We start from the raw sequence: 27,704 nt of genomic DNA on the forward strand, positions 1-27,704 counted from the left end.
TTTGTCGCCATCTAGTGGGCAGCAGTGTATATGACAGCATGATTAACATTCAACTGGGCAGACTTTCTTCTTCTTCATGCATGATCAAAGGACTTACAAATGTTTCTCCCACGTTTACAAAGCAAGAGCACCAAATAAGAGTTTTGTGTTTGTATCTTTTCATGATAGCGTATAAAAAAAGTCCCAGTTTCGACCTGGTGATTTTCAATGCTTAATTTTATTGTCTGTGATTGAAATTTAAAGGATATAAGAGGCAGCATAGTAAGAGATGCAGTATAGACAGTTACTGTAAAAAAAAAAAAAAAGAGCAACAATCCCATTTTCTTTTCTTATACATGTGTAGTACATGTACATTATTTAATGTGTGTTTTACACAGCAGGCCATATTAAAAGAACTTTGACTATACAGTATTGGGCCACAATGTTAAAAAACACTTACTGGTGATTAACACTGGCCATTTTGTTACAATGCAATTTTCTGGTGGGTAACCTGGGGTTCTGATCTTTAGGCTGAATAAAGATTTCTCTGAGGTCAAAACGGATATGAGTTGATAGTTTTTGCAGGACTATATTTATCTGTGTTAGTCAGTCTATTTGCTGGGAAGAAAAGCCCACTAACAATGGCATGAATAAAAACTATAATTGCAGTATAACCGTGTTATTAAGTAAAAATAATATGCAGCACCAGGTGTATTTTAAACCAGACAATACTGACTGGATTGTGTTTTCAATTCATGAAGCAGTAACTGGATCTGAAATATCATTTGGCATGTCTCAGTACTGAACATAACAGCAAAATGATCCCTGTCATCATACACTTCCTCCAAAATATCTCGACTTTCTACACAACATCCACTTACAAGTTTCTTCTACAAACTTGTAAGTGGATGTACTAGTACTTTATTTTGAGTGTGCATCAGGATAAAGTCACAGTACCTGATTTCTTTGCAATTTAAAGGTACTTTTCGACATAACCAACTGTGAACTTTTATGTTTGGATACTGATACTCTTAATTAGTTTCATATGTTTCATTTACTATAAAGAAGCATATTCCTCAGTGACAGCATGATCATGTTCCAACACATCATCAAATCTATTGTTTGCGCAGCTGCTGACTGTGGTTTACACCATTTCAATCTTTTGTTTTCTTAGGTTTTGATTACAACAAACAGAGTAAGAAAATCACTTGAAAGAGCGCTCGATAGCATTCTAGTCCCACAATAATCATGGAAAAGGAAAGTAGCAGATACACAGCTCCCCCTGGAAGTTTTCTAAGACCTTCCTACATATGTAGAACTTCCCACCACCTACAAAATGCTTACATGTGAAGAAGAACTATGCTGAGATTTTATTGTCACATGATTACTGACAAACTAGCTTTGACCATTTTACCTGCTCGTATGAATGATAAATGGACTGGTTCACTCTGAGCACTCAAAGCGCTTTACACAACCTGCCTCATTCACACATTCGCACCCATTCACACAAGCACTTTTTTCTATGTAAGTGCTTTTTATCTAACATTCACACATGCATATGAAGAGAGCGTCATGTAGAATCAGCCTCCAGCGCAGTGATAGATGTCTCTGATGTCTTTGTGCTCCTTCTCTCCGCTTCTCTGTTTTGTAAAATACAAAGCAAAGTTCTTAGCATATCAATACAGAGCTACCAAACTAGGGTGAACAATGTTTTTCTTCAAGGGATCAAACTGACTCAGGATCAGTGGAAATGCAATAAGTGGAACAAATCAGGAATTACTGTTTGTTTATTATTTTAAAAAGCTCCATTTTGTTTTACTTATGTTCTATCCAGAAATGTAGATTCTGTTTCCTGCTGTAAGGCAAGAGTGCCAGCTCCTTGTGAGTTATTTAAAAAGCACTACTTGTTGTCTGAAGTTAGGTGATGTTAATATTATTTCTAGAAATGTTACAATAAGGGGAAGTGATGACGATTTGTGTAGTTCACTATTGGACAACACCAAGCAGGAACAGGAGACCTGAAGCTTTTCCAGGACTACTGGCTCTCCACCACCTGTTATTCAAACACAGGCTTTTAAAGTGCCTCCAAAAAGTATCTTAACAAGGTAATCACAACAACAGACTGCTAACTACCACATCATGAAAACAAGGTGCAGCATTTTCACAGTGACAATGTTGCTACTGCTATCCTTTTTTTTTTACTTTTGATGTTGGTTTTTAGCCCTCAGTTAATCAAGAAACTGCGTTTTTCAAGGCCAACACTGGACATAAAAATATCTTTTTAATATGTAGCCTGGTTATATAAAAGTTGTTGCACCACCTTGTGGTACAAATTTGTTCAACATGAAAGCACAGCCCTCCTGATATGGCACAATATCTCTTTAACACACCTTGTTGTTTCTCCGCATTATTTTGATAGCTTTAAGCTAATTTTGGATCATCCTGAACTACTATTAAACCACTATTCATAAAAAGTGCTCTCAGACAATGTGTCAAGGATTTAAAAAAAAAAGAAAAAAGCATTTCATTCCTTTGTAGTAATGCTGACATCACCACACTGAGAGCAACGGTGCATTTTACTGAAGATTTGAATTGCCAATGAGTTTGCCCAACACTGGGCCAGCACAAAATCTTGACACCTATATATTTGACACCTCGGCTAAAATTACAAACATGGAGTGATTCTTAAGACCCTCTAGTGAAAAAGAGAACACTGATGTTATCGCTGACCTTGAGGATTACTTGTGCTTGTCCAGATAACCCTTCTCCCTCCATATCTGCTGCCTGTACTGTCAGAGTGTACTGTGGATATTTCTGTTGGAAGAGAAATATGAGTTCAGCTCATCAACCAGTAGGATTAAACATTCTATCATCAGTTTGTATCCAAAACAGACTCTAGTGAGATACTTCTCATTTTAAAGTTCAGTGGAATATGCTAACTAATTTCTGTTTACATAGAACTAACAGTGTTATGTGACAACATCCCAGCAGAACAAAGTTTTCAAGCTGATTATTAGCAACAGGAACATGTGGAATCAAGCATTTTTCTGAAACCAGAAAAAATGATAGAGCTGACAGACACTTCGATATTTGGAACATTTTAATGTTACAGATTCATCTAATGCTATAATGCTATCCACCCTATGAAGCTAACCACTAACTGTGTGGTAGCATAGGCAAAATGAGAGCCAGGGAGTTTATTTTCCACTTGTTCTCTGAAGAGACAGTTTTATTTCATTTTTGAACTTATATCTTTGAGAAAGCACCAGATCATATTTAACCTTGTCTACACTGACACATGTGTTAGCCTACTTAAATTAGTGGACATAAGTGGACAGATATCATCTGAACAGGTAAAATGGAATGAAGTCGTGATATTTTCCTGCTTCTTTGATACAATTTGCTGTCTGTTCAAGCTGTTTTTAATTTGTAAAAAAGGGGTACGGGGGGGAAAAAAGTTACAACTGCCAACTCAACAGTTGATCTTTCTGTTCTAAAATCCCTTGTACACCGGTCATAAGCGGGTCCTCTTATCCCAAGCTGGCCAGTGTGCTTACTGTCACTGAATGTGTTAGAAGCCTAACCTCTCTGTCTAGTCCAGTACCAGCAACTCTGATGGCTCCACTAACTGAGTTGATTTCAAACATGTTGTCACTGGGCAGCTGCGGGTCCTGGCTCAGAATACTGTAACGGATATCTGAGTTGGCATTATCTGGTTCATTAGCATCTGTAGCCTCGACCTTAATCACTTCAGAACCTGGAAAGAAAGAATTCAGAAGTAGGAATTAAGAACAGTCATTCAGGCTTTGTTTATCTTTTTTTTACAGTCAGTGTTTACACTGTACACACTAGGGCTGGGCGATATATCGAGTTTTTAAAAAAAATATCGATATATTTTTATACGAGATATCAGAATCAGAATCAGAATCGTGTTTATTTGCCAAGTATACGTGCAGACAAATACAAGGAATTTGGTTCCGGTAGATGGTGGCTCTCAAGCACAGCAATGTAAATCACACACACACACACACACACACACACACACACACGTGTCTATATATACATTACACATACATACACATACATACACAAAGCTGTGTAAACCAACTATAAATAACTAATCTAAACTTATATACATAAAATACAGAAATGAAATGAGGTGGAATGAATACTACAGAATGTACATAAGGTGCAGTTGCAGTCTGGCAGTGGGAGCAGCGTGACAGGTCAACTGTTTAGAAGGGAGATGGCGAGGGGAAAGAAACTGTTCCTGTGTCGGGTGGTCCTGGTCTGCAGGCTTCTGTACCGTCTGCCGGAGGGCAGCAGATCAAAAAGTCTGTGTCCAGGGTGTGAGGGGTCTGTGATGATTTTCCCTGCCTGTTTCCTGGTTCTTGAGAGGTACAGATCCTGGATGGAGGGCAGGGGGGCGCCGATGATCCTTTCTGCTGCCCGTACAGTCCGCTGCAGTCTGCTCCTGTCCTGTTTAGTGGCTGCACCATACCAGACTGTGATGGAGGAGCACAGGATAGACTCAGTGTAGAACTGGATCAGCAGCTCCTGTGGAAGACTGTACTTCCCCAGTTGTCTCAGGAAGTACATCCTCTGCTGGGTCTTTTTGAGGATGGAGTTGATGTTGGTCTCCCACTTCAGGTCCTGGGAGATGGTGGTACCCAGGAACTTGAAGATCTTCACAGTCAACACAGGGCTGTCTGATATGGTAAGGGGGGGCAGAGTTGAGGGATGTCTCCTGAAGTCCACTATCATCTCTACAGTTTTAAGAGTGTTCAGCTCCAGATTGTGCTGACTGCACCAGAGTACCAGCCGCTCAACTTCCTGCCGGTATGCAGACTCATCACCATCCTGAATGAGGCCAATGACAGTGGTGTCATCTGCAAACTTTAGGAGTTTAACAGCCGAGTTCTTGGAGGTGCAGTCATTAATGTAGAGGGAGAACAGTAGTGGTGAGAGGACACATCCTTGAGGGGCACCAATACTGAGGGACTGAGTTTCAGAGGTGATCTCCCCCAGCCTCACTTGTTGCTTTCTGTCTGTCAGGAAGCTGGTGATCCACTGACAGGTAGCTGGTGACACGCTGAGCTGGGAGAGTTTGGAAGAGAGAAGTTCAGGCACGATGGTGTTAAAAGCCGAACTAAAGTCCACAAACAGGATCCTGGCATAAGTTCCCGGGCGGTCGAGGTGTTGCAGGATGTAATGCAGCCCCATATTCACTGCATCATCCACCGACCTGTTTGCCCGGTAGGCAAACTGCAGAGGGTCCAGCTGGTGGCCTGTAATGTCCTTCAGATGGGCTAACACCAGTCGTTCGAAGGATTTCATGACCACAGACGTTAAGGCGACAGGTCTATAGTCATTCAGTCCTGTGATGGTGGGTTTCTTGGGAACAGGGATGATGGTGGAGCGTTTGAAGCAGGATGGAACTTCACACAGCTCCAGGGATCTGTTGAAGATGCGCGTAAAGATGGGAGCCAGCTGTTCAGCACAGGTCTTGAGGCAGGAGGGTGAGACACCGTCTGGTCCGGGGGCTTTCCTGGGCTTCTGTTTCTGAAATAGTCGACTCACATCCTCAGTGTGTATTCTGAGTTTCAGGGAGGAGGAAAGGGGGGTGGGAGGTGTGATGGAGGTCGCTGAGTCTGGATTGGAGAGGGTGATGGTGGTCGTTGAGTCTGAAATGGGGAGGGTGGTGGTGGTCGTTGAGTCTGGATTGGGGAGGGTGGTGGTACATATAAGATGTGACAATCTCCTTTATATCGATATAATCTATGTTACGTTATAACTATACTTTGCCTCTCTTTCATCCACTTTTGTCTCTACGCAACGTTACTCGGTCTCGCCTCTCCTTCACTGAACACAACTCCCTCTCCTCCCCCATCGCTTCACCTGCAGGCAGCGACAAGATGGACATGGCAAATCTCCGTTAACGAGTTAATGCACATCGCCCCGTGCGTGGGGCTGAACAGCGTCAACGTGTTAACGAACTAACCACGCTAACGAGCTAACCACGCTAATGCCATGCAGCCCAGAGGGCCTGCACAGCCTAAAATCCTTTCATTTTTTCAAAAGTTGACAGCGCGCCTTATGTATGAATTCTGGTTGTGCTTGAACCGATTTTATGTGATACACAGCGCTCAGCAATCTGTCAAAAAATGTTTTAGTACGACTTTGGTAAGCTACAGAGCTGCACCGCTTGATGGATTGTCGGAGCATTACGGCTAACGAGGAGCCTCGCGGAGTAATACGTACTGTGCTTCAACGTAATATTACCGTACTGTGTGTGTATAAGGACCATAAATGGCACCTGTTAAGAGACATGGTTATGAAGCGGATTTCAAACTCCAGGCTGTCAGTCACGCAGTAGAAGTTGGGAACAGAACAGCTGTGAAATCTGTCTTTGTTATTATGCTCAGCGTCTGTTAGTTTACATTTTGACTGCACAATTGTGAGCTCTTTGTTATGCACAAAAACAACATTGTTTTCTTTTACTTATGGAGCATTATTATTTAATAAATGCTCATAATTTATTTTTGAGTAGTTGTTTTCATGTACATCTATGCTGTATGTTAATAAAAGTGCCTGTGTGACATCTGGGACACAGCTTTGACTAAGAACTCTCTTTTTGTTCTTACTTTATGGCTTTAAAAAAATATTGAGATATATATCTTATATCACCATCCAGCTAAAAAATATCGAGATATGAATTTTGGGTCATATCGCCCAGCCCTAGTACACACCCCACTTTACTGGAGTGAATTACTAGATAAAGTACCTTATAACCATTAGCAACCGACTCCTTTTTCTCCTGTAAAAATGAAACAAGCAGACATGACAAGCAAGCTTAAATTGAAGTCACTGTCAGTACCTTTTACTGAGTTTTCAGCAACTTGTCCCTCAAAGGTGTTTTGAATGAAGACAGGTTTGTTGTCATTCTGGTTGATGACTTTAACTGTAACATTCATGACCTCCTGGTGAGCTCCACTTTCTGCCACGGCATGCACTTGTAGCTGCCGACATACAATCATATTAAAATTATGTTGTTAAAAAAAGAATAAACAATGTACATTAATGCTTTTATTCAACATAATAGAAACATTTTGGGGCTTTATTGGATAGAGAAAGTGTAGATAGACAGGAGAAGGGAAGACATGCAGCAAAGGGCTTGTGGGTCGTACTCAAACCCACGCCTGCTCTCTCACTAAGCACCCACATATTATGCTTTTATGGAAAAAGAGGTATATAAATTATTGGATCAATAATTATGATCCAATCATACATTTATAGTACAGCATGTGACTCTGAAAAGTGCCATTCTTCAGCAAACACTTGCCTTAGGTACTTCAAATAGATTTTGATTATACAGCTTGTGCAGTATGAAACTTCTTTAGTAGGATTATAGCTTTTACTTCACTGAAAAGTATCATTTCTTTTTTTCACTTTGCAAATAATTCCCAAGATAAAATGTTTAAAAAGGAGGGATGTCAAACTCCTTTTGCTCCTTTTACACAAACAGCCAACTTTGACCTCAAGTGGGCCACAGCCAGTGAAACTCCCGTTCCTGCCAGTGTAAAGAAGTTTAACTACACATTTAGCCCCTGAGACACATCAGCATAAGAAAAAACTGAATTTTAGCTGTACTTCTTGGTTTTTCTACATGACAAAGAAATTCTGCTGTAGTAAGTAAAAAATAATAAAAATCTGTCAGCACAACTCTTTGGGCTTAAATTGTAAGAAAGACTTCTGACTATGTTTTAATTATAAAACAAAAGGTTATAATCTATTTTCTTACTGAAAAAAGCTACCATAAATATCTTTGGTAGATAGTGAAAAAATGAACTTTCCTGTTATTTTTCTATTTTTCTACTTAATACTTTGATGCAGTACAAATGGAGGAAAAGCTATAAAACGTTTTACTGTTTAGTCTCCAAGTTTAGTATTTCCATTGTTTCCTAGATTAGTTAATCATGTTTGTAGTTTCAAGTTTCTAAGTTGTTTAATTTGTTCCCTTTCACGTCTAGTCTGTTGTAGCCTTGTCTGTGTGTCCTCCCTAGCATCCCCTGTATGTAGTCCATCTTGTCTCCATGGCTGTTTCCCTTGTCTGTGTGTCGAGTCTGCATTTCTGGATACAGAAAGTTTCTGTTTTATTTTGCCAGTCCCAAAAAGTTGATTCTGTTCATCTGGTCGTAGCGTTTTCAGTGGGAGAAATGTTTTGTCACTCATCCAAGTGACTTCTTCAGTCTCAGCTGACTGCAGGTTTCCCCAATCTTATAAACAGTGCATTTGCATAATGATTGAAACTAGCACCACTGAATGAACAATCGGCTGTGAGGTCAATGAGGTCAGTAATATGCAAATTGCCATGACCCTTGATCAATGGCCATGAGTACCATTCACAGAGAGTTGGATAATGGCTGCAATCACAGCACTGTAAAATGGTGACAGATGGTGGACAGGGAGGACGTGGGTTTGAGCGCGGGAAAGACCACCTCTGAACTGAAGAGGGGCCTAAGGTTTACATCTGTCACTGCAAATTCATTTCTATTTTAATTTAGATTCAAAAAGCATTTACATTCTGATGCAGTAACATTATTTTATTCTTATGTTAATACACCAATAGATTCAGTTACCTTTGCATAAAAATAGCTGGTAAAATTGTCTTTCAAGTGGTCCAAGAGTACATTTCAGAGCTTGTACTTTTTCACTTTCACTTAAGTAAAGAGTTTGATTTAGTACTTTTACCTTTACTGGAGTATTTTTAACACAAGTATCTGTACTTCTACTCAAGTAAATGATGTTTGTACTTTTGCCACCCTGATTAATGGGAAATTTATTAGCTTGTCATTGAAATGAGGGTGAGACACCAGGACCTTCAAATAATCAACATGTGGACAAGAGCTGGAATTGTTCACACAGTATTGTAGCTTCCAGTTTACCGTCCATATCTCCAACTTGTTCCGGTTTTGTTTTTTGTTTTTTCCCAGGCTGTAAGCTTGAGTTGTGCATTTTTTTTTAAAACAAACAAAACAAATACCACCCGCTGTCTGTCCTCCCTGCTTTCATGGCATATCCCATGTTTGTTTGAATGGTAAAATTGGTGAAGTTGACAACATCTTCTGGCTAGATACCCAAGATTGTGTTGATTAGCTTTTTGACCAAGAAGGAAGAAAAACAGAGCCCCATATTACAAAATTTAACATTACCTTATACTGGGCTGCTTCCACTCTGTCAACTGGCTGTGTGACATACAGACTGCCAGTGTCTCTCTCCATGGTGAAAAGGGCAACAGGAGGCTGATCAGCTCCTGGACCAGTGATGCTGTAATGTAAATTCTGATTTTGATGTTCATCAGACCGTATCTAGACAAAACACACCAGGATTAGGTTAAACCACTCTCACTGACTACAATTATAATATTTCACAACAACTATCGTAAAGCGGTTGTGCAGGGGGTCTTTGGCTGCACTTAAAAAAAGAATTGTCACCATTGTAACATAATCAAACTGTTGCTCTAAAGATTGAACTTGGCTGCCCAAAGAAACAAGATAACTAATCTTTGTCAAAAGTTTACATGGTTAGGAAATAACTCAGAAGGATCAAATACAATCAACAAATATAATATTCGCAGAATTACTGCTGAGCAAACCAATACAGAGGCATCCTGTACAGCAGGGGTCCCCAATCCCAGTCCACGAGGGCCGGTGTCCCTGCAGGTTTTAGATCTCACCCTGGGTCATCACACCTGAATCACATGATTAGTTCATTACCAGGCCTCTAGAAAACTTCAAGACACGTAGGCCGTTTATCAATGCCCAAGTACGCGAGTACGTACTCGCGTGCTCGGTGAGTACGTACTCGCCGAGAACGCACGGGAGTACGTACCCGCCGAGAACGCGAGCACGGACTCGTGATTTGTACAGTCGGAACACCAGCGTACGTGATGATGTCACAGGTCCGGAGTTTTTACTGCCGTCCCCTCCTAATTTAACTGTGAGTAACATGTTATGAAGCTTAACTTTAATCACAGCCAAACCGGTTTACTCAGGAACAAATAAAACACTGAAATAAACCAAACATTAACATTTAGAAATGATCTAAGTGACTTATATATCATTTTTAACCTCAGTAGTGTAACCTCTATTAATAAAAATAGTGTACATGTACATACGTGTACATACCTTAATAAAAACAAGCAGGTGAGATGTTAGAACGCTTTTATTTCTATTTTAGTGGACACTCAATACTATAGACAGCTGCTGGGGTTTCTTTAACCTGAGTAGTGAGAGGACCGCGAGCAGGGGGGGGGACGATGTGCCGGGAGTCCGCTGTTGAGTTTTGGACCAAATGCATTCTGGGATATATAGCTGTCCCAAGTCTACACCGATGCATGCTCGATAAAATGGGCGGATCGAGAACACATCCGGGACTTTTTCGCGTTCTCGGCGTGATGCGTACTTCGAATTGGAACAGTACTTGGTCTCCGACTGATGACGTATCACGAGTACACGAGAACGCAAGTACGCACAAGTACGCATATTGATAAACGCCCGTAGAGAAGGTAATTTATCCAATTAAATCAGCTGTGATGGATCAAGGACACATCTAAAACCTACAGGAACACCGGCCCTCATGGACTGAGATTGGGGACCCCTGCTGTACAGAAACAAAAGTCTGAAGTCTAGTTCAGAATCAGATTCTCTTACTGTTCATGTGTCTAACCGTTTTTCCCCATTCGGCGACACACCCGCCGGGGGTCAAACTCTGGTAATTGGTGTTTCTGTTCTCAGACATGTGAAGCTAGAGACACCAGCAACCATAGTCAATTGTCTTCCAGGGGCCAGAGCAGGCGACATTGAAGGAAATTTAAAACTGCTGGCTAAGGGTAAACGTAAATTCAGTAAAATCATAATTCACGTCGGCAGTAATGACACCCGGTTACGCCAATCGGAGGTCACTAAAATCAATATTGAATCGGTGTGCAACTTTGCCAAAACAATGTCGACTCTGTAGTTTTCTCTGGTCCCCTCCCCAATCAGACCAGGAGTGACATGTTTAGCCGCATGTTCTCCTTAGATTGCTGGCTGTCTGAGTGGTGTCCCAGAAACGATGTGGGCTTCATAGATAATTGGCAAACCTTCTGGAGGAAACCTGGTCTTGTTAGGAGAGACGGCATCCATCCCACTTTGGATGGAGCAGCTCTCATTTCTAGAAATATGGACCAATTTATTAAACCCCCCAAAATATGACTATCCAGAGTTGGGACCAGGAAGCAGAGTTGCAGTCTTACACGCCTCTCTGCAGCTTCTCTCCTCCTGCTACCCCCCCAAAAACCTATCTCCATTGAGACTGTGTCAGCTCCCAAACAGACAAAAAAAAAAAAACTAAAAACCAGCAATAAACAACTTAAACATAAAAAAATCACAAAGAAAGAACAATACAGTATCCACATCTGAACCAAAGAGTAAAACAGTGAAATGTGGATTATTAAATATTAGGTCTCTCTCCTCCAAGTCTCTGTTAGTACATAACTTAATAATTGATCAACAAATCGATTTACTCTGCCTTACAGAAACCTGGTTGCAGCCGGATGATTATGTTAGTTTAAATGAATCAACATCCCCGAGTCATTCTAACTACCAGAAATCTCGAAGCACAGGCCGAGGGGGCGGTGTGGCAGCAATTTTTCACACCAGCCTATTAATTAACGAAAGACCAAGACAGACTTTTAATTCATTTGAAAGCCTGATGCTTAGCCTTGTCCACCCCAGCTGTAAAACTCAGAAACCAGTCTTACTTGTTACCATCTATCGTCCACCTGGGCCTTACACAGAGTTTCTCTCTGATTTCTCAGACTTTTTATCTGATTTAGTGCTCAGCTCAGATAAAATAATTATTGTGGGTGACTTTAACATTCATGTAGATGCTAAAAATGACAGCCTCAACATGGCATTTAATCTGTTATTAGACTCAATTGGCTTCTCTCAAAATGTAAAAGAACCCACCCACCACTTTAATCACACTCTAGAGCTTGTTTTAACATATGGCATAGAAACTGAACATTTAACAGTGTTTCCTGAAAACCCTCTGCTGTCTGACCATTTCCTGATAACATTTACATTTACAATAACTGATTACACAGCAGTGGAGAGTAGACTTTATCACAGTAGATGTCTTTCTGAAAGCGCTGTAACTAAGTTTAAGAATACAATCCACCCACTGTTATCATCTTCAGTGCCCTGTACCAACATAGAGCACAGCAGCTACCTGAACGCTACCCCAACAGAGGTCGATTATCTTGTTAATAATTTTACCTCCTCACTATGTACGACTCTGGATACTGTAGCTCCGGTGAAAACTAAGGTCTCAAATCAGAAGTACCTGACTCCGTGGTATAATTCTCAAACACGTAGCCTAAAGCAGATGACTTGTAAGCTGGAGAGGAAATGGCGTGTCACAAATTTAGAGGATCATCATTTAGCCTGGAGAAATAGTTTGCTGATTTATAAGAAAGCCCTCCGCAAAGCCAGAACATCTTACTATTCGTCACTGATTGAAGAAAATAAGAACAACCCCAGGTTTCTCTTCAGCACTGTAGCCAGGCTGACAAAAAGTCAGAGCTCTTTTGAGCCAACCATCCCTTTAACGTTAACTAGTAATGACTTCATGAACTTCTTCACAAATAAAATTCTTATCATTAGAGAAAAAATTACCAATAATCATCCCACAGATGTAATATCATCTACAGCTACTTTTAATACCATTGATGTTAAGTTAGACACTTTTTCTCCAATTGATCTTTCTGAGTTAACTTCAATAATTACTTCCTCCAAACCATCAACGTGTCTTTTAGACCCCATTCCTACAAAATTGCTCAAAGAAGTCCTGCCATTAATTAATTCTTCGATCTTAAATATGATCAACCTATCTCTAATAATCGGCTATGTACCACAGGCCTTCAAGGTGGCTGTAGTTAAACCTTTACTCAAAAAGCCATCTCTAGACCCAGTTGTCTTAGCTAATTATAGGCCAATTTCCAACCTTCCTTTCATATCAAAAATCCTTGAAAGAGTAGTTGTCAAACAGCTAACAGATCATCTGCAGAGGAATGGCTTATTTGAAGAGTTTCAGTCAGGTTTCAGAGCTCATCACAGCACAGAAACAGCTTTAGTGAAGGTTACAAATGATCTTCTTATGGCCTCTGACAGTGGACTCATCTCTGTGCTTGTCCTGCTAGACCTCAGTGCAGCGTTCGATACTATTGACCATAATATCCTATTAGAGCGATTAGAACATGGTGCAGGTATTACAGGTACTGCACTGCAGTGGTTTGTATCATATCTATCTAATAGACTCCAATTTGTTCATGTAAATGGAGAGTCCTCTTCACACACTAACGTCAATTATGGTGTTCCACAGGGTTCGGTGCTAGGACCAATTCTGTTTACATTATACATGCTTCCCCTAGGCAGCATCATTAGAAGACAGCATAAATTTTCACTGCTATGCAGATGACACGCAGCTCTATCTATCCATGAAGCCAGGTAACACACACCAATTAGTTAAACTGCAGGAATGTCTTAAAGACATAAAGACCTGGATGGCCGCTAACTTTCTGTTTCTTAATTCAGATAAAACTGAGGTTATTATACTCAGCCCTGAAAATCTTAGAAATATGGTATCTAAGCAGATTCTTACTCTGGATGGCATTACCTTGGCCTCCAGTAATGCTGTGAGGAACCTTGGAGTAATTTTTGACCAGGACATGTCCTTCAACGCACATATTAAACAAATATGTAAGACTGCTTTCTTCCATTTGCGCAACATCTCTAAAGTTAGAAATATCCTGTCTCAGAGTGATGCTGAAAAACTAGTTCATGCATTTATTACTTCCAGGCTGGACTACTGTAATTCATTATTATCAGGATGTCCTAAAAACTCGCTGAAAAGCCTTCAGTTAATCCAAAATGCTGCAGCAAGAGTCCTGACAGGGACTAGAAAGAGAGAGCAGATTTCTCCTGTTTTGGCTTCCTGTTAAATCCAGAATTGAATTCAAAATCCTGCTCCTCACTTACAAGGTCTTAAATAATCAGGCCCCATCTTATCTTAATGACCTTGTAGTACCATATCACCCTATTAGAGCACTTCGCTCTTGCACTGCAGGCTTACTTGTTGTTCCTAGAGTATTTAAAAGTAGAATGGGAGGCAGAGCCTTCAGTTTTCAGGCCCCTCTTCTGTGGAACCAGCTTCCAGTTTGGATTCAGGAGACAGACACTATCTCTACTTTCAAGATTAGGCTTAAAACTTTCCTTTTTGCTAAAGCATATAGTTAGGGCTGGACCAGGTGACCCTGAATCCTCCCTTAGTTATGCTGCAATAGACGTAGGCTGCCGGGGATTCCCATGATGCATTGAGTTTTTCCTTTCCAGTCACCTTTCTCACTCACTATGTGTTAATAGACCTCTCTGCATTGAATCATATCTGTTATTAACCTCTGTCTCTCTTCCACAGCATGTCTTTCATCCTGTTTTCCTTCTCTCACCCCAACCGGTCGCAGCAGATGGCCGCCCCTCCCTGAGCCTGGTTCTGTTGGAGGTTTCTTCCTGTTAAAAGGGAGTTTTTCCTTCCCACTGTCGCCAAAGTGCTTGCTCATAGGGGGTCATATGATTGTTGGGTTTTTCTCTGTACCTATGAAGCGCCTTGAGGTGACTTTTGTTGTGATTTGGCGCTATATAAATAAAATTGAATTGAATTGAATTGAACTTCAATTAACTTAGTAGGATTAGGGTCCTCAGCATCTCAGTGAAGAAAACATCTGGAAAAACGTGTGCAGTGTTTGATTCCATGTTACTGCCACTGTCAGGAGCATTGCTGCTGCCACCTGTCACCGTGAGGATTTTTTTTGCTTGTGCAGAAAGACCTTCTCCCTCCATGTCTGTTGCTTCTACCACCAAAGTGTACTTTGGGTATTTCTGTTGGACAAGACACATAATGAGTTCAAGTGATCAGCATTGAAACTAAAAAATGTTGCTGTCATTTTACAGACAAGCAGAATAAAGCTAACAAGCCAGTGTTACACTTATTTTGGCACAGGTGAAATATATTTGGGAAGGCCAACCTCTCTGTCTAGTCCAGTGCCAGCAACTCCGATGGCTCCACTAACTGGGTTGATTTCAAACATGTTCTGACTGGGCAGGGGTGGGTCCTGGCTCAGAATACGGTAACGGATCTCTGAGTTGGCATTATTTGGTTCATCAGAACCTGTAGCCTCGACCTTAATCACCTCAGAACCTGGAGAGAAAGAATTCGGAAGTGGGTATTAAGAACAGTCATTTAGAGTTTTCATAAAAAGCGTTTCCACAATCCTGAAAGTTTTCAATGCTTCATTTAAAAGGTGAATTGCTAAAAAATGCTAAACTGATCTTCCAAATATGACCTGGTGTTGGTGATGTGCACAGTCAATAACTTCTTACGTCTCATTACAATCCACATGGTAGACTTAAAGACTAGTGCACAATAAGTTATCACTAGCTAAGGGCTGACTAGTACAGTGTACTACATAGACTGGAAACAAAAGCAGATTTAGATTTAAACTGAGTTTTCATTTTCCTTACTTTTTGTTCTTACACATAAATTTAAGACACCTACTGTGAAGCAACCACAAACATTGTTTTACCTACTACCAAGCTAATTGCATTAGTCTTTGTGGTAAAAAAAAAAGAGAAAAAGTTATTGTGAAAATCACAGAGTAGTATCCCAGCCCTGAGGTGAAGCAGATTCTACATTCAATGATTTTTTAGCACCAATCCTGTTCTTTTATTCTATGGAAGTCGATCAACAAACATATTTTTAAAGTTTAGATTAAATCCACTAAAAGTACCTGTTACTGAAGCCTGAAATAAATGATAAATATACTGGCACTTTTATAGTTCTTTTCTGCTCTAATGAACTATTTAACTGATTCAAGGACAAGTTCTAATATAGGGCTTTTCTGCTTTATACAACATGCCTCATTCACACCCACTGATAATTTTTTCTATCCCTTTTCTGTGTAAGTGCTGACTAACATTCACAGCCATTCCTGCAACTTGGAGATACTGTCTTGCCGAAGGACATTTGGCATGTAGACTGAGCAGCCAGGGATCGAACCACCAACCCTCCAATTAGTAATGACCTGGTCTATTACCTGAGGTACCCTTTTAAACACACTTGTTACTACAGGCCTCATTCTCCCAATTACACACACATTCATACAGTGCTTTTTAATGTCTTAGGGTCCTCAGCCTTACCAATGTAAACACTTTCCTGTTGAGTTTATGGGCTCAGTAACTGATTTTGGGTGGCAGTGAAAAAAACATTAAGTTAAATATTTTGGACATTCTAATTTTCAGAAAAGGCATTACCACAGTACCACCAGCATGTGGTGCTGCTTGCACACGACAATAAGACGGCAAGACCGAAGAAGCTGCCATGTGCTTACGAAGACTGTGGTCATGTCCAAATTCATGGGCTGCATCCTCCTGAGGAAGCATTTGTAGGCCGATTACGTCACAGCGACGCGCCGAAGGCTGTCCAAATTTGTAGACTCCTCTGAATGCAGCCGACAAATGCGTCCTCCTTTTCCCCGAATTTGAAGGATGGGTCGGGTGTGTCCTTCGTGGCCCACCATATCCCATAATTCATAGCGCGGCGCAGCCAAACTCCAGTTTCCGGCAATGGCAGCCGCTACTAAGTTTTAAAATTATTCTTATTAATCTTTCTGGGTCACAAAATAAACTTTTAACATATTTTCAGGCGAGAATGTGGGTGTGTAAACTTCAAATATCTGCTCGGTTTATCAAGATATCACATATTTGCAAAAGTGCTTTGACGTTTTCGGAGACGTCTGTTACCCACCAGCTCGATAGCTAGCCGAGAGCTTGAGGGTCACTGAAGCTGCCGAGAACGGCACAACTCCTGGCACATCATTTTCAGATCACTACGAACTTTCGCTACTCAGGTTAAACGTAATATATAAGTCACTTAGACAACCTAAAAATTATATTATTGTTTGGCTTTTTTCAGTGTTTTATTTGTTCGTGAGTAAATCGGTTTGGCTGAGATTAAAGTTATTAGATTAGATTAGATAAAATAAAACTTTATTAATCCCCCGGGTGGTTTTCACACAGCTGAATAAACGTCAAACAGAAAACTGATTAAACAGAAGTGTGAGATGGTCGAGAATTTACGCCAGTGTCCTGTTATATTTTAGATAGCAAGGAGTAGACGGCCGAGTTTATTAAACTCCACCAAGACAGCGGTGACGCTAATCAGAAGGCTAGACCGTCCAATTCCACGGCTGTTTACTTCCGGCCTACCCGATGTCCCGGTTCGTAATTGAGGTGTGAGACAAATGACCACTGGTCCAAGTGCGTCAAAACAATGATTTTATTAAACACATGTGTGCGAAGATACACAGCTCAATATTGTCAACACAGATCTCCGTCACAGCATAAATTCCAAATGGTTTTATTATGTCAGGGTTCACGCCTCTTCTTGCATTAGACAAAACATCACATGCATAGGTTATAATTAATGACAGTTAAACAAGTTTCCGTGTTCAACAACATTCTGCCCTATATGGTTGTCTGACTTCTCCAGATGTTTCCTGTAGACTTATTCATGGCAAGCTTATCTTTAACACCTTCTGTGTCACTCGTTGCTAAGCAAAGACAAAGCAAGATATATTAAACCTTTACCCTAGAAATTGTACTTAATGTCTCTGTGTGTGTGTAAGCATGTTGTGCATTCATTCACAGCACTCCAAGTCATTCCTACAATATATCAGTTCAGACATCACGCTGAACGAAGCTCCTGACCTTCACAGGACTGAGTGCTTAACTCCTATGAGCACATATGCAATGTGTGTAATAACATGATTAAAACTGTATGTTTAATAAATGGAATAAATGTTTTCATCAACGGCCACTGGTCAAAGCCTAACAAAAGGATATAAAAGAATAAACATGATATAAAAATGATATAATTCCCACACCGACCTTCTAAGGACCCGGCCCACGTAGACCGCGAAGGCCGGTTCCTCAGGAGGATGCAGCCCATGAATTTGGATGATGCGCACTAGCTACCACGCTTTCCTGTTTGCTAGCCCGTAGTGGAATTTTTTTTAGTATGATCCTAAGTCAAATATTAAGATTTGCCTTAATATTTGTCTTCATTATAGCTTGACTGTAATGTGCCAAAATAAAAAAACATTATGAAAATGATTGAAAAGATTTTCCCTGATAAAGGGTCGGAGTGAGATCTCTTCTTTGGTTTAAATTTCCAGGTGTTAACAACAAGCAGAAAGCAAAGGCTGTGGAGTAAAGCTTTCTAATCTTTGATTGATTAAAAATAGAATCGCAAGCCTTCAATTTGATCCCATATATGTATAAAAAAGACATGTCGGTTAATTTCTGTTAAAATCTCCTGGTGTGTGCCACTTTTAAACCGTTTAGCTTGTATTATTTACAGTTAGCTTAGCTTCCAAGGTTAGCTATGTTTACAGAGCTCAGCAGCATCCTGAACGCCACTCCTGACAGGTTCACCCAAGGGGAATTTATTTTAGTGTCTGACAGACAGAGTGATGCCTCTTTCCTCATTCACCACTTCCTCTCTTTCTACCTGCGAGCGCGATGCGCTTTCTGGGTCTGGTGCAGTCCTTCAGTCACTACAGTGCAATCAGTCAAAGGCTGGGTGTAAGTTTAACACAGGCAAGGGAAAAGAGTCAGCTGATTTTCCTAGAGGGACTGAAGGAGTCGCTATCTATTTTGATTCCTCAAGCATAATATTACTCACAGAGACTTGGCTGCAGCCATCAATTCCGGACTCTGAGCTAGCAGGCCGCACGGTCCACCGTCACGACAGGAACGGCCACTCCGTTAAGATCAAAGGAGGGGGTTTATGCATCTACACCATTGACTGTAGAAAACATGGACGACGCAACAGCTCCCCAAAAATGAAGCCAAAACGTCTCTATCGCCCCCTGGTGTCTGGCTGCAGTATAGGTCATAAACCCCGCCTCCTCCATGTTAGCGGATGGGACTGGGGTCAGACTAAAATAAATTTATTCTCCTTAGATAATTTTTTTCCAAAGATTCTTTCTTTTGTTATCAATAGTTCTCATCATGCTGATTGATGTCCAGGGGGCCTCCTTTCCCATAAGTTTGATTCTAATTCCTACCGCGGTGATGTTAAATTGGGGTGAAACGTCATCATAGCAGCTTTGACTGACAGCTGCAGTCACGGAGAAACTTGCGTATCTCTGTTCGGGAATAGCAGATAGAGCGTAGGCTCTGAGAGGAGGGCCAGCGTTTACGCTACGAAAACACGACCGAGTGTTTTAACCTGACAGCCTGAGGTGCTCTTCAGTAAACTGGACTACCCGACAGAAGGACCCGAGGCCCCGCTGCACGTTTTCGGTAAGTTAAACGTGTTTGTAAGCTAATCCGTAACTACCGTCCTTAGGTCCTGAGACCTAGCTAGCTAAAATGAGCACTCGGCTGTCGGGGTTCGTTTAGCTAATCTGTGCAGGTCAATGAATTTACTAAAGAAATCAAGAGAAACGCCCCGGGCTACTCAGTCACTAATTACGGTTACTGCACTTTTATTACAAGTATTATACTGTAAAAGCAACAGGCTGCACCCTGCTACGGCTCCTGTGCAGAGCTGATTATTAAATATGTGCAAACACCAGCATGTTTTCAGTCTCTTGCCACATCTGTAAAGACAGTAACATCTTTTTTAAAAGCTTGTAAATGGTAAATGGCCTGTATTTGTATAGCGCTTTTACTAGCCCCGCCTAAGGACCCCAAAGCGCTTTACATACCCAGTTATCCACCCATTCACACACTGGTGGAGGCAAGCTACAGTTGTAGCCACAGCTGCCCTGGGGCAGACTGACAGAAGCGAGGCTGCCATATCGCGCCATCGGCCCTTCTGGCCAACACCAGTAGGCGGTAGGTGAAGTGTCTTGCCCAAGGACACAACGACCGAGACTGTCCGAGCCGGGGCTCGAACCGGCAAGATCCTGAGTGCGTGAGGACAGAAGAATCAGCTTTATTTCAATTTTGAGGGATAAAATTTATATCTGAGTTTGATGGTTCTGTTCTCTTTGTGATTACAGGAGCTGCCCTCAGATTCAGACCTCAGCACCACCCAGTGACAGCAGACAGATCATCCAACATGTTCATATGTTAACTGCAAAATGAACTGATGAAAACAGTACAAAGGTTAAAGTACCACATGTGCTGTCAGTGAAAGCTGCAGCTGTTTTATTGATAATGTTAAAGACAAAAAAACAAAAGGTTTAATCACTCATGTAACTGTGTCACTATATATCAGCATTAACAGGACCTCAGTTTGTATCTCAGACCTGCACAGCTTCCGTTTTAAACACTTGATGTACTCACCTGCATGAAGAGCATATGAGATTTTCTCTAACACAATTAAATAAAACCTGATGAAGGTCAAAGGTCGTCACTTGTATGTTGAACTACAAACTTGTCATCTGGAATTCTTTCACAGTTTTTTGCAGATAGTGTGATGCAGAGTTATTCATCCCAGAGTAACCAGAGAGGATCATATATTTTTAAATATATAACTTACAGGACTGAATATAATATCTTTATGTAAAAGTCTGGAGCCTCTGGGGAGTATCCGAGTATTTATAACATTACACAAACCAAAGGTCTCCATCACAGTGTTCATGAAATGCTGGGTGTATCCATCTCCTGGGGCGGGCCTACGGAGGAGTGCTGAAGATTTCCCTGTGAGAGAGCTGCTGGTGAAGATCACGAGTCCTGCTTCATCAATGCGATGAGCTTCAGTGTTCCTGGTGTTTCTTAAATGATGCCTTTTTGGGTGGGTCAACAGAACTTCTGGCACAGGACAGCTGTGATGAAGAAAGGGAAGAAGTTTCTCCAAACCTCTGGACCCAGGAAACCCAGCTTAGTCCTGATGGTTTCCCTCACTAGTTTCTCTCCAGGTTGAATGTAGCTGTTGATATAATATGGACTCTATTATTAAATGAAAAGAACAAATTAGACTACACTACTGAAACGTTCTGCTGCCGTTTTTAAAGTCTCCATGTTACCAGGCTGTAGAGGGCTCTGAAGATTTAAACAGTTTTAGATCCATTACACTCACAGCCATATGTTAAAATCTCAAAGGACAGCATTACATTTGTGATATTAACAGTAACTCTGGGCCTCTGTAGAGTGTGCAGATGATCTCATCGCTGTCTAAAAATGGATTAAAAAAAACATAAGAAATGCTGAATCCTTCAATAATAGTCTATTAGAGTAGCAGGTGTGTAGCATCGCTAACTAGCTAGCAACAAGCCTCCAACACAGTGCGTATGCTAGCGGCTAATCTAGCAAACGAATGAACAACAGTGTGATTTTAGAACTATAAGATGATAAGCTGTGTGTCTTTTTTTTATAACAGTGACATGGTTGTATTTACCTTAATTAAAGGAGTCGTCAGCCGCGGTAAACCAGCAAAAGAACTGGAGCAGCCGGGCTACGTAAAAAGTGTAGAGGGGCGTGTTTGCGGTCACGTCCAGCGGGTGTGTGGGCGGGAGCGTTACACAGTCGCTCCACCTCAAGTCACTACTGCACAGACTCTGGCTCCAAATTTGCAAGATGGCAGTCTCCACAAGCGGGATATTTGGCTTCATTTTTGCACAATGGGAGGAGGCGGGGTCGCGTCGTCCATGTTTTCTACAGTCAATGATCTACACCAATGACAGCTGGTGCAAAAACACAAAGACTGTAGACAGCCATTGTTCCCCGGATTTGGAATATTTGACTGTGAAGTGCAGACCCGTCTACATACCTCGTGAGTTTACTGTTGTCATGGTAACGGCCGTGTATGTACCACCCGATGCTAATGCTAACTCGGCCATGGAGGAGCTGCACAAGACAATAAGCAACCAGCAGAACTCCCATCCAAACGCAGTGCACATTATAGCTGGGGACTTCAACCACGCTGATTTAAGGTCAGTATATATATATATATTAACTTCTGTGTCAACAGTGTCACTGTGGACAAACGTCTCCGGGTGTATTCCAACCAGAAACCCTGGATGACTAAAGAGGTCCAGGTCCTGCTGAAGCAACGTGACGCCGCTTTTAGATCCGGTGATCGTATGCATTACAGTGCAGCCAGATCTGAGTTGAAAAGAGGCATCAGAGAGGCCAAGGCAGCGTACAAGAGAAGGATCGAAGACCACTTCAGCACCAACAACTCACGAGAGGTATAGCAGGGAGTTCAGCACTTAACCAACTACAAACCTTGCAATACCACGTTGACTGAGGGTAACGCGGAGCTTGCGGAGGAGCTGAACCACTTCTTCGCACGCTTTGAGGTGAAGGGACCAGAGGCAGCAGCAGCAAAAACATTGGACAGCAGCAGCAGCCCAAGCCTCATAGTGCAGGAATATGAGGTGAGGCGCACACTGAGGGCAGTGAACCCCAGGAAGGCCGCCAGACCAGATGGGGTAACCGCAAAGGTCCTAAAAGAGTGTGCAGACCAGCTGGCTGGGGTCTTCACTAAGATCTTCAACACTTCACTGTCCCAGTCCTGCATCCCGCCGTGCCTAAAGTCAGCCACAATTGTCCCACTGCCAAAGCGTACTAACATTAGCAGCCTCAACGGCTACCGACCAGTTGCTCTAACACCTGTTATAATGAAGTGCTTCGAGAAACTGGTCCGACGTCACATCATGTCCTGCCTGCCACCCACACTCGACCCGTTCCAGTTCGCATATAGAGCTAACAGATCAACTGAAGATGCCATTGCTACAACGCTCCACACCACCATCTCTCACCTGGAAGTGCAGGGCTGTTACGCCAGACTGCTCTTTGTTGACTTTAGCTCTGCTTTCAATACGATACTCCCGGACAGACTAATAGTTAAACTGCTGGAAATTGGACTTCCTTCTACCACCTGCCGCTGGATCAGAGACTTCCTCTCAGACTGTGTACAGAGAGTTAGAGTGGGGCCTCATCTTTCCTCAGCCCTCAGCCTCAACACCGGCTCTCCACAAGGCTGTGTACTGAGTCCCCTACTGTACACTCTGTACACACATGACTGTGTTAGTACCCACCCAGACAACACAGTCATCAAGTTTGCAGATGATACCACCGTGGTGGGGCTCATCTCTGGGGGAGATGAGACGGCGTACAGAGCTGAAGTTCAGAGGCTGTCAGATTGGTGTGTAGATAACAACCTGGACATCAATACCACCAAGATAAAAGAACTGGTAGTTGACTTCAGAAGGAGGAAGTCTGAGCTGCAGCCTGTCAGCATCAACGGGGAGTGCGTGGAAAGGGTCTCCAGTTTCAAGTTTCTGGGTGTGCACATAGACACAGACCTCCAATGGAGCTCTAACACCTCTGCGGTCTTAAAGAAGGCCCAACAGCGTCTCCACTTTCTGAGAATCCTCAGAAAAATGGACCTGAAGAAGGAGCTGCTGACCGTCTTCTACCGCTGCTCCATTGAAAGTGTGCTGACATATTGCATCGGTGTATGGTTCTCCAGCTGCACTGCAGCACACAGAAAGGCACTCCAGAGGGTCATCAATATGGCCCAAAAAATCATTGGACATCCTCTTCCCTCCCTGAAGGACCTGTACAGCACTCGCTGTCTCAAGAGGGCACGCAGCATCCTACGGGACTGTACACACCCAGGACACCGGGTGTTTAAGCTGCTGCCGTCTGGCAGGAGGTTCAGGCTGCTGAGGTCCCGAACAAACAGACTCAAGGACAGCTTTTACAATAGGGCAATAGCCCTGATCAATGCAAATAGCTGACCTGATTGGCTACCTCCCTGGACTTTTTTAGGGGGGAGGTAACAATGTTTAAAACAATAACAATAATAATATTTATATTTATAACAAGGTGCAATAATAATTAATGTGCAATAATAACAGTGTGCAATACACATACACTTATTCTTCTTTTTTTATTTACTAAGTTAATATACTGTGTTGTGTTGTTTGTGTTGCGTTGTAATGTGTCATATCGTGTCGTGTTGTGTTATATGTAGTGCCGACGTAGGACAGTTTTCCAATTTCATTGTACTACTGTACTACGTATGACTGTGCAATGACAATAAAGAGTTATCTTATCTTATCTTAAGACACCACAACAGGAAGTCAAGCTATGTACTTCCTCAGAGATCCTACTGTTGGCCTACAGAGGCTGTATGAGTATGAGCAGTGATGGTGGTGGGGAGGAAGGGGTGGAAGAGTGGGGCCCTCCTGTTCTGCTGGTGGATGACGTCAGTGTGCTGTTGAGTCTGGGTGTCAGCGCTGGAGCCGTGCTGGACTTCAGCCACTACTGCAGAGCCACAGTCTGCTCTCAGCTACAGGGGAACATAGTGACGCTGGTACGCTGTCACGGAGAAGAAGCGGAGGATGATGGAAGTGATGGGGGATCAGAGTGGCTCCTCAAGGGCCTGGCCCATCAGTGCAGCCTCACTCTTCATGTACAGGGTCTCCCAACTGGCTACTGCAGGGACATACACGGTCAGGTGGAGGTTTGTTGGAGGAGGAGACGAGGTGATGGGCAGCACACACAGAAGAAGCTTTTTCAGTACAAGGTCCACAATAAAGGCGCTTCCTTCTTTGCTCCTGGGACATCCAGTGCTGTTCTCTAGTTATACCCTCAGACACATTTAATCTCTTTTATGTGACAACTGACCAACCACTGTTATGTTTTCATGTTGCGCAACATAGCAAATGCTGCCAAAGCGGTTGGTGAATTGGCCATGGCTGGTCACTGCTGTCAGCAAACCGTGTCTGGATCCCAAACCTTGTGACGGAAGGACATTGTGATCCAATTCCAGACCTCTGAATCTCCAGAGGATATATTATTAGGCTGACTCATGATGTTGTCATTATTTGGTCGATTTCAGTGGACGATTCAACAAAATATTCAGAATGCAGGATTGCTGGTGGTTTGAAAGAATCTTGTTAATGAATAAAATTATTATTCACAGAAAAAAAAAATCAGAAAAGGGGATAATCTGGGTATGGTCAGATCGTGGTTTGTGATTGACTAGTGCTATCTCTAACTTGTCACACCAACAGCTGATGTTACAGTGGCTTTGTTTATCTTTTACATATATAGACTTTGTTTAAAACCCACTGTCCTGTTAAAATGTTTTGACAGCAAACCGCTACAGCTGGTAACGATGGTTTTGAGATCGGGACCTAAACCTTGGCACTAACAATGTGTTGCTAGTTGGAATATGGACAAAGACAGTCAGTCAAAGAGGCAGAAAATGATACTCTACTGGCTGCAATTAATGATTTGAACAATAAAATGGATGAAAATATTAGTAGACATAGCAGAAGTAACAAAGGAGATAAGGGACTACACTCAGCAGTACAAAAAACCTGAACTACAAATTTGATGCTGTGAATTTTTTGAATAAATCTCTTGAACCCAAGATTGTGACTGAAGGATTACAGTTACGGTCGCTGACCTCTAAGGGCTCTCCCCATGTGAGAGAGCTTTTTCTCCTCTTTCTGTGTTCCAGGTCTGCCTCATAAGCCGCAGCTGAGATGTATTGCAGCTCGTCAGCCACTGCATAAATACTGCCGTCTGAAGATGCGACGCCCCTTTTTTTCTTCCCATTTCCCTGGGCTGTGAGTTGCAGTGGTTTGGGCAGCGGGCTGTAGCTGTGTCAATTTACAAAATTTGCTGTAACTTTGTTTTTGTGAGTAAAGGTGTGAACCACAGTGGAAGCAGGTAGGGTTTTTCTGCCATTTTTGTTTCAACCATTTTCTCATGTTTTGCGGCTAGACAGCGAGCTCAGCCATTGTATGTTGTTTTCTTAGAGATACAGTGGTCTTACTTTGTTTTTTTAGTTAGAACGGGGTGTTTTATTTGTTGTTTTGGCCTTGGAGACCCTGATGCATAGAGCTTCCCTGTGTTTTATTTTGTGCCTAATTGATTCGTTTGAAATTTGTGAAATAGTGTTTTAATGATTCCGAATTCGTGGCTGTTAGTAGTTTTCTTTTCACTTTGTGTTACCCCCCACCCACCCCAGATAATACTTTGTTTTTAAGTGGTGTAACAATTTACACACGTGCTTTTAAAAAAAACAACTTTTTTTTTATGAGTGCTGAATAAAATTGACAGGTGAATTGTTCAGAGAGGGCATATGAATCTGATAAAGACGCATATTAAAGCTCTTCGAATATTGTTGATGATTAAGTTGTTCAATCCCAGGGATAAACTGATGGTGTTCTACACTGCTTAAGCAAAGACGGACAAGAACCAACAAGTGATTCTATCTGGCTCTGAAACTGAGATCCTAAACAGATACTTAACTTTCTGCCTGAAGCACAACATTAGTTTTGCATTTACTTTTGAGGTGAAACAATGTACTCTACAACTTTGCGGAGAGTTGACAAAAAATAAAGCCAGCTCACAAAACAATTTCTGTTCTGGCCTGGACATGGTTTGTCGGAGGATGAGCAGGAGAGTTCATTATCGTCCCAGTGTGCCGCCACCGCTGCTGCCTCGGTCGGGGACGATGACACCTCTTTTTTTTCCCTGTTTCGCTGTGCTGCTGAGAAGCTCCTCCGGCGCCCACTGCTGCAGTGGGTGTTCCGCCAGCGGGAGCACATCCTCCGGCCCGAGCTCCACACCAGCCGGCCTGGAGGAAAGGCCCACCCTCGGGCCCCCGGTGGGACCCAACACCAAGGAGGAGGAAGCCTCAGGCCTCCTAGCTGTGTTTCCAAGTGGAGAAGGGGTCCAGCGGCAGGGAGATGCTGCTTTTACCCCTCTGTTGCCACCCAAGAGGTGCCGCTTAAGTTCTGTTCAGGTTGTCAGCCTCAGAATGCGCTGCACTTGCCTAACACTGTCTCCCAAGCACAAACCCCCTGCACACAAAATGCCTCAGGTTGTAACTCCCTGTTCAGGTGTGTTAAATGTTCGGGTGACCACATCAAGGGCGTTTCTCAATATGCGTACTTGCGTTCTCGTGTACTCGTGATACGTCATCAGTCGGAGACCAAGTACTGTTCCAATTCGAAGTACGCATCAAGCCGAGAACGCGAAAAAGTCCCGGATGTGCTCTCGCTCCGCCCGTTTTATCGAGCATGCATCGGTGTGGACTTGGTACAGCTAAATATCCCAGAATGCATTTCGTCCAAAACTCAACAGCAGACTCCCGGCACATCGTTTTCCTCCACCCCCCCCCGGTCGCGGTCTTCTCACTACTCAGGTTAAAGAAACCCCAGCAGCTGTCTATAGTATTGAGTGTCCACTAAAATAGAAATAAAAGCGTTCTAACATCTCACCTGCTTGTTTTTATTAAGGTATGTACACGTATGTACATGTACACTATTTTTATTAATAGAGGTTTCACTACTGAGGTTAAAAATGATATATAAGTCACTTAGATCACTTCTAAATGTTAATGTTTGGTTTATTTCAGTGTTTTATTTGTTCCTGAGTAAACCGGTTTGGCTGTGATTAAAGTTAAGCTTCATAACATGTTACTCACAGTTAAATTAAGAGGGGACGGCAGTAAAAACTCCGGACCTGTGACATCATCACGTACGCAGGTGTTCCAATTGTACATATCGCGAGTCCGTGCTCGTGTTCTCGGCGGGTACGTACTCCCATGCGTTCTCGGCGAGTACGTACTCGCGTACTTGAGAA

At 42.3% G+C, this 27,704-nt stretch overlaps 1 protein-coding gene and 1 pseudogene across 1 annotated transcript; one reads left to right on the plus strand and one right to left on the minus strand.

The window, feature by feature from the left end:
* Positions 1 to 496: 496 nt before the first annotated feature.
* Positions 497 to 14,549, minus strand: LOC102078078 (cadherin-1). Its single transcript, XM_019366358.2, has 7 exons — positions 14,528 to 14,549; positions 9,192 to 9,347; positions 6,857 to 6,998; positions 3,564 to 3,736; positions 2,710 to 2,793; positions 1,980 to 2,032; positions 497 to 1,619 (listed from the first exon to the last, which is right to left on the minus strand). Exons 2-6 carry the CDS (start codon positions 9,258 to 9,260, stop codon positions 2,015 to 2,017), a joined length of 486 nt encoding a protein of 161 aa, XP_019221903.1. The 5' UTR covers positions 9,261 to 9,347; positions 14,528 to 14,549; the 3' UTR covers positions 497 to 1,619; positions 1,980 to 2,014.
* A 2,751-nt stretch (positions 14,550 to 17,300) lies between these two features.
* On the plus strand, positions 17,301 to 27,066 carry LOC100697388 (elongator complex protein 6-like; annotated as a pseudogene).
* Positions 27,067 to 27,704: the final 638 nt, after the last annotated feature.

Source organism: Oreochromis niloticus, linkage group LG13 (genome assembly GCF_001858045.2).
Source record: "Oreochromis niloticus isolate F11D_XX linkage group LG13, O_niloticus_UMD_NMBU, whole genome shotgun sequence".
Classification (NCBI taxonomy): domain Eukaryota; kingdom Metazoa; phylum Chordata; class Actinopteri; order Cichliformes; family Cichlidae; genus Oreochromis; species Oreochromis niloticus.